The following is a 12,714-nucleotide window of genomic DNA, read 5'->3' on the forward strand; positions in this document are numbered from 1 at the left end:
TGCTGACCACCTGACATAGACGCTAATCTATTCAATAGACTGGTCATCAAATGTTGTTAACTTGTCAGCTCTCTGAGGAGTCAGTCTTGAAATTATCTCAATTTGCAACAGTCACAGACACTGATCTCAATTTTAATTTGATGATCAATGATCTCGTTAATGCTGCATTACAGTGATATACGGAACTGCCTTTATAATGCGTTATTCATTATGTTAAGTGACTATCTATTAATTGTTATTCAAATTGCTAACTGACTGTCTACAATTTATGTCTACTAATTATATACTCAGCAAGTTATGATTTGGAAGTCAAAAAATGATTGTTAGTGCATGGCTTGCACTGGATGACTTTGATGATTTAACAAGAAAGGGTTAATTCATTCGCTCAGCAGCTCGTGGGTATCCGAATTGAGGGTTGGTAAGATGAACTCATATTCAATCCAACTTAACCGGCATGGACACGATTGGCCGAATGGCCTCCTTCTGTGTCGTAATTTTTCTATGATTCTATCATTCACTCCTCGACCCAAGGTGGTCGATAAATCCCAGATGGTTCTTTATCGAGAAGTTTAGACAAAGGGATTATGGATTTGTCTTTGTTCCTTGACATATTTGTCAGGGTACCGAAATCCAGAAATGCTGGACTCCCAAGGCAGGCACTGTTGCACCATCCTCAGCAACCTGAAAGATTTTTAAAAAATTAAAAGCCCACTTAAAATTACAGATTTTTAATTTGCTAAAATACTTATAGTTAATACTACATACATGTGTAGTATATCACTAAATGCTTGCAAATGGTTCAGTTTTTTTAAAAAAAGAGTTTACTGTTTGTTTAGCCAGCATGAAGATTATTCAGTTGGAATAAAACTCCAAGGAGGGAAGAAAAGGTGTTGCTAAGTATAGGGGGAGAGGGGGGGAATTGGCGAGATCAGAGGTCGCAATTGGTGTGGACGGGAGAGATTCAAAATCCAAGGTGACAGCAGTGGTCAGGCCACAAGCCGAACAAAATTATGAAATCGGTGAGGACGGGACAGTTGACAGCCCATATATCAATCCTGCTTGCCACAAAATGGGTTTGTACACCTGCTAATATCAAGGAAAGCAAACAGGGCAGGTGGAAAATGGTTAGGCTACAGCCAGAGACCCAAAAGTGGATCGAGGGGGCTTCACACGAGTCCAGTGAGAGTGGGGATCCCCAGTTGTCCGACAGATTAGGTAGTAAAAATCGGGTTCAAAAGACCCCAAAATCAGGTGAAAAGGTAGAATAGTGGACAGACCTGGATGACTCACAGTGCAGGACCATTAGTTGCCAGAAGCCTGTGATCATAGCATGACAAGCAAATGCCAAAATAGGCTTTTTCCAGTTTAAATGTTAAATAACGCAACACAAAAAACTGATATTGGAAATAAGGTTACAATCTTTAAAATAATGGAAGGATTAGGTTCGATCTATGCGAACAGGCTATTTGAGTTAAATAGGTTAGGGAGGGCCAGGGGGCAAAAGTATACGTTACATAAGCATAGGTTAGATATCAGGAGATATTTCTTTTCACACACAGCTGCCAACTTATGTAACAAGTTGCCACCTCGTGCATTTGTTGCAAATGTTCAAAAGGGACAAGTTTGTAACTGTGGTTGACATCAGTGTGTATAAAAGATAACTGGGGTATTGGGGATGCATCTCACAAAGGTCTCCTGTAATTTGTTTGATCACCTTTTGAAGATCAGAGAGGAATTGCCGATAGTTCTTTCCCCCAAAGTGAGATATTTTATCTTTTATTTTTTTCTCTCTCATGAGACTGAGTGGCTAGTATAGCTGGAGGGGGTGCGGATGGGGGTCATAGTTCACATAGGTTGCACCATGAGACAGGGCTAGCCCATGAGTCTCTGTTTAAAGCCATATTTTAGAATGGAGAAATTTCAGTTAATAAGACAAATGGCAGCCAAAAGGTTTACATGCAGTACATTATAGGTGGAAGAATAACTTTGATCCCTATAGCTCCCACTAGTAATTCAGAAGAACATCAGTTTATCACAGCCATTACTGTTTGGCTTTGTCATTTTTCTGCCATGCCACCAATTTCTCTTATGTCATGGCCCCAATTTTCTCAACCATGTTCTTAAGCAGTACTTCATATGAACTTCCAGAATGCATTTGATAAACAATATCTACTGCATATAAATCATTGCCCTTATAATCTCTTATAATTACTTTCTGTAGTAGTCAATTTATCTTCCATAAAATGAAAAATTAATTCATAAATGTTGGACTTACGTTGGGAGTACAGCAGGATTTGAATCTCCAGCAATGCACAGGTGAAGAGTTGTAGCACATTTTCCAGACCCAATAGCTCGAACATCTCATTAATTGGAAAGTCAAAAAGTGGTAATTCATTGGTGCTTGGCCTTTGACAAATAATTGGGCCATATACACCCAGAAATTTTAAAGACCTCCCTGCCGGTGGAAGTGGCACCTCATACAGTATATTGTAAACATAACTTTCTAGTGGTAGTGGAGGAGGTTGAAGAGAAGTCACAGCTTGATGGAGTTGCTCAAGCACCTTCTTACAGGCTTGCATGAAAGGCATGGGTGCAATCAAGCAAATGCATTTCGAGACATACAGCGTGTCCTTGCTAATATCGTACGAATTAAAACGCTGCAGCTTTGACATGCCAGTAGGTAAGTCACTGCAATTATCAGAGATACTCTCAGATGAGTTTATGCAGATCGTAGACGAGGTGTGAAGAATGTCATATTGTTCTGCGTTATGCATGTGATACAATGTCTGCATTGCACTGCAGATCTGTTTACTAGCCACCTCTTCATAAAATGTGAGGGCAAATCCATAAGTGCGAGAACCATCTTCACGGGTGATGATGAACGAATGGAATTGTGGCTCTCGGTTGTCAGACTGTGTTTTAAAGGAAAGCCCTTTGGGCATGCATAGCTTGAACAAAAAAACACAAGAAAGTTAGATTATATACACAAGAGTGCAAAACGCATTATTTTAAAACATAGGCTTTCAAACGGAGGTCCATAGATGCTTGAGAATCCACGAAGAGATCCCAACGGATTCATTAAGTCGTCATATTTGTCAGCCTGGGAAATGAGCAATGTATTGAGAATTCTGTATTTTTTTCTGCATTTAACATAGAATTTACAGCACAAAAACAGGCCATTTGCCTAACAGGTCTATGCCAGTTTTTATACCACACAGACCTCCACCCACCTTACTTCATCTCACCCCATCACCATATTCTTCTATTCCTTTCCCCATCAGAGTCCCTTATCTAGCTTCCCCTTAAATACAACTATGCTATTCACCTCAACTACATCATGTCGTGGTGAGTTCCACATTCTCACCAATCACTGAGTAAAGGGAGAGGAGGTCAGTATACCTGGTGACTGACTAGCATCTTATATCTGTTGCTACACACTAAAAAAAGTTTCTATAATGAAGAAACTGTTTTGCTTTGGGCAGATGCCAATGGTCCTGAATTCACGGCCCCTATGGGGCAGATGCACATGCGCCCATAAGGGTCCCACAAGTTCCAGGTTTAGGCATGCGAAGCGCATGCGCCTAAACCTGGAACTTGCGGTCTTGTCTGAGCAGAAAGTTGATGCCATGGGTCTAGGGGATGAAGTGATGTTGAGCACCGGAGAGCCAGAGGAGGAGGAGGAGGAAGATTTGGTGGATTCCTTAACGACTGTCAGAGAGAGAAATGTGTGCAGAATGGGAAGTGTGTGGAACTTCGATAATGACTGGACACCTGTACAGAGCGAGTGAACTCTCGATCACAAACAGAAGAGATCTGTACTGAGGAGCTGTTTGACTTCCTGCATGCCCGGGACCACTGCGTGGCTGAACATATCTTCAGTAAGTTGAAGTGAAGTCCAGTACCAGGATTCAAATCAGAACCAACTAGGGGGGAGGCCATCTTAGACTGGGTGTTATGTAATGAGAAAGGATTAATTAGCAATCTCGTTGTGCGAGACCCCTTGGGGAAGAGTGACCATAATATGGTGGAATTCTGCATTAGGATGGAGAATGAAACAGTTAATTCAGAGACCATGGTCCAGAACTTAAAGAAGGCTAACTTTGAAGGTATGAGGCGTGAATTGGCTGAGATGGATTGGCGAATGATACTTAAGGGGTTGACTGTGGATGGGCAATGGCAGACATTTAGAGACCGCATGGATGAACTACAACAATTGTACATTCCTGTCTGGCATAGAAATAAAAAAGGGAAGGTGGCTCAACCGTGGCTATCAAGGGAAATCAGGGATAGTATTAAAGCCAAGGAAGTGGCATACAAATTGGCCAGAAATAGCAGCGAACCTGGGGACTGGGAGAAATTTAGAACTCAGCAGAGGAGGACAAAGGGTTTGATTAGGGCAGGGAAAATGGAGTATGAGAAGAAGCTTGCAGGGAACATTAAGACGGATTGCAAAAGTTTCTATAGATATGTAAAGAGAAAAAGGTTAGTAAAGACAAATGTAGGTCCCCTGCAGTCAGAATCAGGGGAAGTCATAACGGGGAACAAAGAAATGGCGGACCAATTGAACAAGTACTTTGGTTCGGTATTCACGAAGGAGGACACGAACAACCTTCCGGTTATAAAAGGGGTCGGGGGGTCTAGTAAGGAGGAGGAACTGAGGGAAATCCTTATTAGCCGGGAAATTGTGTTGGGGAAATTGATGGGATTGAAGGCCGATAAATCCCCAGGGCCTGATGGACTGCATCCCAGAGTACTTAAGGAGGTGGCCTTGGAAATAGTGGATGCGTTGACAGTCATTTTCCAACATTCCATTGACTCTGGATCAGTTCCTATGGAGTGGAGGGTAGCCAATGTAACCCCACTTTTTAAAAAAGGAGGGAGAGAGAAAACAGGGAATTATAGACCGGTCAGCCTGACATCGGTAGTGGGTAAAATGATGGAATCAATTATTAAGGATGTCATAGCAGTGCATTTGGAAAGAGGTGACATGATAGGTCCAAGTCAGCATGGATTTGTGAAAGGGAAATCATGCTTGACAAATCTTCTGGAATTTTTTGAGGATGTTTCCAGTAGAGTGGATAAGGGAGAACCAGTTGATGTGATATATTTGGACTTTCAGAAGGCGTTCGACAAGGTCCCACATAAGAGATTGATGTGCAAAGTTAGAGCACATGGGATTGGGGGTAGTGTACTGACATGGATTGAGAACTGGTTGTCAGACAGGAAGCAAAGAGTAGGAGTAAATGGGTACTTTTCAGAATGGCAGGCAGTGACTAGTGGGGTACCGCAAGGTTCTGTGCTGGGGCCCCAGCTGTTTACACTGTACATTAATGATTTAGATGAGGGGATTAAATGTAGTATCTCCAAATTTGCGGATGACACTAAGTTGGGTGGCAGTGTGAGCTGCGAGGAGGATGCTGTGAGGCTGCAGAGCGACTTGGATAGGTTAGGTGAGTGGGCAAATGCATGGCAGATGAAGTATAATGTGGATAAATGTGAGGTTATCCACTTTGGTGGTAAAAACAGAGAGACAGACTATTATCTGAATGGTGACAGATTAGGAAAAGGGGAGGTGCAAAGAGACCTGGGTGTCATGGTACATCAGTCATTGAAGGTTGGCATGCAGGTGCAGCAGGCGGTTAAGAAAGCAAATGGCATGTTGGCCTTCATAGCAAGGGGATTTGAGTACAGGGGCAGGGAGGTGTTACTACAGTTGTACAGGGCATTGGTGAGGCCACACCTGGAGTATTGTGTACAGTTTTGGTCTCCTAACCTGAGGAAGGACATTCTTGCTATTGAGGGAGTGCAGCGAAGGTTCACCAGACTGATTCCCGGGATGGCGGGACTGACCTATCAAGAAAGACTGGATCAACTGGGCTTGTATTCACTGGAGTTCAGAAGAATGAGAGGGGACCTCATAGAAACATATAAAATTCTGACGGGGTTAGACAGGTTAGATGCAGGAAGAATGTTCCCAATGTTGGGGAAGTCCAGAACCAGGGGTCACAGTCTAAGGATAAGGGGTAAGCCATTTAGGACCGAGATGCGGAGGAACATCTTCACCCAGAGAGTGGTGAACCTGTGGAATTCTCTACCACAGAAAGTTGTTGAGGCCAATTCACTAAATATATTCAAAAAGGAGTTAGATGAGGTCCTTACTGCTAGGGGGATCAAGGGGTATGGCGAGAAAGCGGGAATGGGGTACTGAAGTTGAATGTTCAGCCATGAACTCATTGAATGGCGGTGCAGGCTAGAAGGGCCGAATGGCCTACTCCTGCACCTATTTTCTATGTTTCTATGTTTCTATGTTGGGAACTCAGTTATTTGCTGACTTCTGGCTGTGCTTGTGATATGTGAATCTTTGTGGTCTACTACATAATGATTCAGGCATTGCTTTTGTCAAAGGTTTATTGTGTCTGTAATTGAGTTTGGAGCCAGCAATTGTTTTAGTTGTACTTGTTATTATAAATAAATTTATTGAACTCAAAAAAAAGGGCCTCCGTGGGTGGGGGGGGGGGGGGGGGGGGGAAAGAGAGAGTTGGGCTTTTCTGCCCAGCAAATGCCCTTGAAATTCTTATGACTGATAAAAGTTAAGGCCTGCTTTTATCAGCGTAAGACTTTTAAAAGGACAGAATAACATTATTTTCAATAATTTAAACATTTAAAATAAGGTAAGTTTATTTTTAGACCCTTTAAAATATGTACATTTATTTTTCAAAAAATGATTTTGTTTTAAGTAATTAATTAAATTCCATTTTGAATAATTTTAAATGTGATGTTTTATTTTTTATTTATTTTAAGCGTTTGTTTGTTTTGGGGCGGGGGGGCGGGGGGGAATATTCCAATTCATATTTACGGTGATTCGTATAGACGGAACTGACCACAAGTATGAATGGGAATACCCCTACTTGGACTGGTTGGGCCGGACCACGTGATCCCAGGGATGCATGCAAAGCACTTACGTCCCTGGAATACATGGACCTCTATCTACGCAGGCCTTTGCATAGAGTCCCGGACCACAAGTCTCCGCACCTCCCGGACCAACAGGTACATTCGTAGAAATGTTTCAAGTCGGAGGCATCTGCCCACGGGAAGCCTCCGACTGCAATTTCTGGGATGGTCTTTGGAATTATGACATGGTGTTAGAAGTTATGAAACCCAGCAGTGTGAGGGAACTAAGTCACAAGCTTACTGTGGCAACCCATTTGAAAGAATACATCTTGACCAATTGTTGGAGCGGATTTTTGGACATATACTTGATTGTATACAGGACCAAACATTTGTTTTATTTTCCCCTTTCAATGAATTTTGTAAGGGACAATACTGATGCATTATGCTTCAAACAGTTAGACTTTAAGGCGTGCTGGCCTTGAGTTAATGGAGATAGGAAAGTGAGATAATGAACACTGGAGAGTTAAGTACTGGGTATGTTTGTTTATACCAGTGTCAAAAGCCTGCACTTGTTTATACTGCCCTGTCACAATGCAGGATGGGTTATATCAAAAGCTTAGCCTTCGATAGTCAAAGCTTTGTAGTGCTAAAGCATGTGTTGTAAAGTGACGTAATTTGTAAGATAAAAGAACTTCACTGCAGATACCAATTTGAGAAGATGGTTCAAAGACAGGGTCTTTAACACTTCTCCAAAAGCTTTGTCTCCGATTTAATAAACCTCTCCTTATATATATATATATATATATATATATTATACAGTCTCGGAAATATTTTTCCACAACACCAATTAATTCAATTTGCTTAGTAAGTTGCAATCAGTAACTTCTCCAAGTCAATTCTCACAAATTGGCCTTCAGATTCACAGAAACTGACATAAGGAAAACAAAATACAACTCTGTCGCCATTTGGTTTTGTGGTTTACAGGAATTCCTGAATTTTATTTGATCAGAGGAAACCTCGTCAACAGTGCTTGTTCTTAAAATTTAACTTTAGATAATTTCTTATCCATTTATTTCATTTACCGTCAACAGTATGGTAGCTAAAGTCATGCCAGTTACCCCACAGCTTATTCTGCTGTACAGGATTATAACACTGTGCTGACTAAAAATGAGTTGCCAGATTCATTCATACAATACTCACCAGCTGTGCTGTTCCCACAAGATTTTAAGAGGGTGGGAGAGGAAAATACTTATTGGCCCAGATTTGGCGATAAGAATAACAGTGTGGCCAACAGCGCTCACCGTTATTATGGAGCAAATCAGACAGACACACATGCGCAGTTAAACAATGAAATCCGAAACTGGCTGAGATAGTTGCCGTGCATTGACAATTTAATTTTACAAGTGTGGAGTCTCATTCCTTTAGAATTAATTATTGTTCGAGATTTTTTTTAAATGAGAAAACATTGCTTTTACTCTTACTTTCAGTCTCTTTTATCTCCTTCTCTTAATCTCATCTTTGCTTCTCTCACTTTATTTCGCTTTTTGTACATGATTTTACAATGAATATTATAATTTATATTTTCTGGTTTAAATTCTACGGCCTGAATTTTAACTCTGAAAAATGCATGGGTTGGTGTCGGGTCAGAGGTTAAAATTCAAAAAATCTGAAATTGGAACCAAACCCATCCACTTCCGGTTTTAACGGAGGCAGGATGAGGGATGGCAACCAATCTGCTTACCAGAGACGGATTGGTCATTTAAATATTATAATGAGGCTGCCTGCCTTCATTTTGACAGTGATTCTATTTTGAAAGGAGGCGAGAAGGGCTGAATGCATGAGGTAAGTGCCTTTACACACTGCTTGTGAGGCAGGAGGAGCAGAAGTGTTTCCTCCAGGCCTTCCAACATGCTACCCAGTAAATCCACCTCCGGCAATCTGTCTGCCCTGCCCCCTCCCCCCAGCACCATCAAACGCCCCCCTGACCACCATCTGCTTTGTCCGCCTACCGTGATCGGGACCCTCCCGGCCACCATACGGATTGTCCAATTACAATAACAGATAACTTGGCTCTCGGGCTTCTATTGGGGGGGAAAAGGAGATACTCAGTTGTTGCCCGAGGTGACTCAATTACCACTTTTTCTTCTTTCTGCATGAGGAAGCATCTGCCCTCAGCTCAAGCTTTCACTTGAAGGGACAGCCAAGATCTGAAGCCCACCATATGAACTTGTCTCACGATTGCCACCCAGGGTTCAGGATGTAAAAACAAGGAGATCTATTCCCTTTGGAGAAAAAAAGGTTTCCTTGTTTGTTTGGATTTGGACCAGTTTATCAGAACACGTTATGCATACTAACCATCCCAACAGCATCCTGGTCAAAAGGGTTCCATTCCACATTCTCTGGATAGTGAGCCAACACTTTAGATTTAAAAGTTCTTCGCAGCGGACTCTGCTCATAGTTTTCACCTGAAACAAAGAAAACAAACATACGGACTGATAAAAGTTTTCCATCCTTGACACATGCACAACAGCACAGCAGTGACCAAAATCCAAGAAAGGATAGAATGAATCACAATCATTCACCCTACAAAAGGAAAGGCAGAATCCATAAAGTACTGGTCATAAACGTGGTCAAGAGTGCACAAAGATATGTACATAACAAACACTGTAAAGTATTATTTAAGGCCAAAATTTATAAGGCTTTAAATGTGCATAATGAAGCTTTGAAAAGTGCACAGTGCTGATCTTTCATACCTCCAAGTTAAAAATAATGCAGTTTCATTCTTTTTTTGGATTGCTTCAATTATGGGAAAATGGTATAACAAGATCTTTGCACAAGTCACCACCTATTTTAAGAGTCATCTTTTTTGTAGCTATATTTGTGCTACTTGTATTTTTTTTGCTAGTCTGAAAATATTTTTTTGAATATAAGCCAGTTTATTTACACTATTCTTCTTCAATCCCAATAGGTTAACAAATAAACAGAAATGGCAAAGTTTGGTGTTATTAAAAGGTTTCAATTGGGGGGAAGCAATTGCTTTTAGCCATTACTATGTTGTACAGGAGCAATTGAGAGAAAGCTACAAGCACTGCTAACTATAGTCTTTGTTTAACAGAATAAGTTTGGAAAGCTTGCTGTGTTTTTTTGCATTAGATGAAGAGAAAAGCGCACAAAACAGAGACGGCATCATTTCAGGAGGAGGTAGAGCTTCATGAAAACACCACAAAATTAAAAAGAAAGGCTGTTCCAAGAGCTGTATCCAGGTGAGGAGCCCAAAATACAATCTGGAAGTCCCGTCACCTGCTAAGCAACATGGCTGTGAAAAGAAGGAACTGGAAAGTTAAAAGATCAAAAGGTCACTAGAGTCACAAGGATGACATAGGACCATCAGAAGGGATTTTACCTTCGTCTGTACTTGAACTGACACGGCCAGCACCATCTCTGCCTTTAGAAGCCTGTAAGAACTGGCATAAAGCTATATAACAAATAAAATAACAATTAATTACAAATTGATTTGTTCCTGGTACATTTAACAAGAGAAAAGGAATGCGTACATAAATATCAATCCAGTGGTGTAAGGTTATTAGACCAGTACAAAAATAGTGCATGGAAGCTTTAATAATTAGTATACTTTTCCATAACCTGTATAATAGTGACAATTTTGTTATCCAGTCTACTCAGAATGCATAACAGCAGAATATCGGAATACACTTCATAACAAACCTAGTTTTAAAATCATTTTTGGAGAAATTAATAAGAACTTCAAAATCAATCACTCACTCATGCAATCATACAGCTAGAGTATTTTGAAGAAATATACATATATTTTTAATTGGATCAAAACCAATCTATTTGGAATCTTCAGAACCCATCGACAGTCTATATCCAATCTATGGCTAAATTTGAACCCAACTACCAAAAAAGTTTTAAAAAATTAAAACAAACAAATTTCTTCGATTAGTAAAAGTATCTTCACAGATGATAATGAGTAAAACAAAAAACTAAAAGTTGTACAAAATGATATTAGATTAAAAAGTCAGCTACACCACAATTAAAGCAGCATTTGCTCCAAAATTGAAAATCACATATTGAATAAAAGACCTCGGGGGAAAAAAAACTACTTCACAAAAGAACAAATAATGGCTGCACATCATTCAGATTCTGGCAAACCGAAGACCAGAACTCAAGAAGAAGAAAAGATGAAGCAACAAAAACTTCAACTGCTGGAGACTTATCTGGATCGCTGCGACAACAATTTTAAGAACTCAACAAATTGATGGTATTAAGATCTAATTTCCTCATTACTCTCCTCCCCAATAACAATGTTCAACATCTTCCGACTTTCAATAACTAATCCGTTCGGAGATGGCGCTGGGGCACAGCTCACATCAAGCATCAATGCACTGCTCCACATCAGCAGGCTGCACCCAGATTAAGCAGAGTTCTCCAGCTCAGTCACGCTGTTGTGGAGAGGCACTGAAAGAGAAATCAGGTCCCCTCCTACAGGAATGATGGCAGGGAAATGCACACGGTACAGCCATTCATAAACTGTAATAACACGGAACAACTAACGGCATATTCAGAGCAGCACCGGCAGAAGTCGAGAACAGACCATCCATCCAACTTACCAGCCAGAACAAATGCATTGCTCAAGACAAGCATATGACAGCTTCGCACACACTTTCTCAACAACTAATACTTGTATTGTGCCTTTAAGGTAAAAAAAAATTCCAAGGTGCTTCACAGAAGTGTAATGCACCAAAAATGGATGTCGAGCCCAAGGAAGAGATATTAGGATGAGTGGCTAAAAGCTTGATCAAAGATTTGGGTTTTAATGAGATTCTTAAAAAGGAGGGGAGGGAGATGGCAGAGTTTAGCGATGAAATTCCAGAGCAGAGGGCCTCGACAGCTGAAGGCACAGCCTCCAATATGGGGTATATGGAGGAGGTTAAAGCACAAGGCCACAAGTCAGAGGAACACAGTACAAAGGATTGAGCTAACCATGAAGCAGATCACCAAATAAAGTAAAAAGCAAAAAGGTAATGATAATGCACTACATGGCCAAAAACATTTTAAAAGGTTACTGATCTGCGAAGCCTTGTACCAAAAAGACGAATGAACCTGGTATTAATATTTTTGATTAAATGCAAAACTTCTATGTTCTCATTTAAAAACCATTCCTCACGGTACACAATTCGACTGTAAAGTGCAATTCATGACTAAGACTTACAGTGCTCTATGGCAGGACATATTGGGAATGAAAAAAAGCCGGAAACGGTCGAATTACTGTTGAGTAAACACTGGGTGAGGTCACAGTTTAATTGCTGTTCAGACTGCAAATCAGATTTCCTTTTTTTTTTTAATTATTCAAAGTGTGCTTTGTGAAGCCACGAAAGAGGTTACAGCCATTGCGGTTGAAGTTCCACAAGGCTTCGCAGAATGGTCTGTTGTAACTAAAGTGGAAGATCCATGGAAACTCCGGAGAAACACAAATTATGCCATTTCTCTGGGGTTTCTGCAAATCTTGCATAATATTTACAGCACAGAAACAGGCTATTCAGTCCAAAAGGTCCATGCCAGTGCTTATGCTCAACATGAGCATCCTCCCACCCTAATAAATATCTAACTCTCAATATTTACCTCTATTTCTCTCCCCCTCATGTGTTTATCTATCTTCCCCTTAAATACATCTGTACTGTACTATTCATCTCAACTTCTCCTTGTGGTAGTGAGTTCTGTTACAAATTAGGGATAGCTAAAAATACATGGTTATGTGAATGAAACTAACCCGAATAATACATGTTTAAATGATTGTGTGTTTCT

The 12,714-nt window shown here is 40.6% G+C and overlaps 1 protein-coding gene, 1 long non-coding RNA gene and 1 pseudogene across 8 annotated transcripts in view; 2 read left to right on the forward strand and 1 right to left on the reverse strand.

Moving 5' to 3' along the window:
- The window catches only part of LOC139280095 (uncharacterized), a 30,789-nt gene extending 20,424 nt beyond the window's left edge, over positions 1–10,365 (forward strand). The window contains exon 3 of the long non-coding RNA XR_011596619.1: positions 10,045–10,365. This is a non-coding gene — a long non-coding RNA (uncharacterized lncRNA). The remainder of the gene's footprint in view (positions 1–10,044) is intronic.
- The window catches only part of dennd5a (DENN/MADD domain containing 5A), a 233,345-nt gene that overhangs the window by 133,759 nt on the left and 86,872 nt on the right, over positions 1–12,714 (reverse strand). For 6 of the 7 annotated variants that reach the window (XM_070899599.1, XM_070899602.1, XM_070899597.1 and 3 more), the window contains exons 2-4: positions 10,295–10,366; positions 9,247–9,356; positions 2,276–2,948 (exon numbers count right to left, since the gene is read on the reverse strand). In XM_070899599.1, coding sequence (XP_070755700.1) covers positions 2,276–2,948; positions 9,247–9,356; positions 10,295–10,366 — 855 coding nt within the window. The remainder of the gene's footprint in view (positions 1–2,275; positions 2,949–9,246; positions 9,357–10,294; positions 10,367–12,714) is intronic. The other variant, XM_070899600.1, reaches the window with a different exon arrangement.
- Positions 3,627–3,911, forward strand: LOC139279489 (cytochrome b-c1 complex subunit 6, mitochondrial-like; annotated as a pseudogene).

This window comes from Pristiophorus japonicus, chromosome 14 (genome assembly GCF_044704955.1).
Source record: "Pristiophorus japonicus isolate sPriJap1 chromosome 14, sPriJap1.hap1, whole genome shotgun sequence".
NCBI classification, from domain to species: Eukaryota; Metazoa; Chordata; class Chondrichthyes; family Pristiophoridae; genus Pristiophorus; species Pristiophorus japonicus.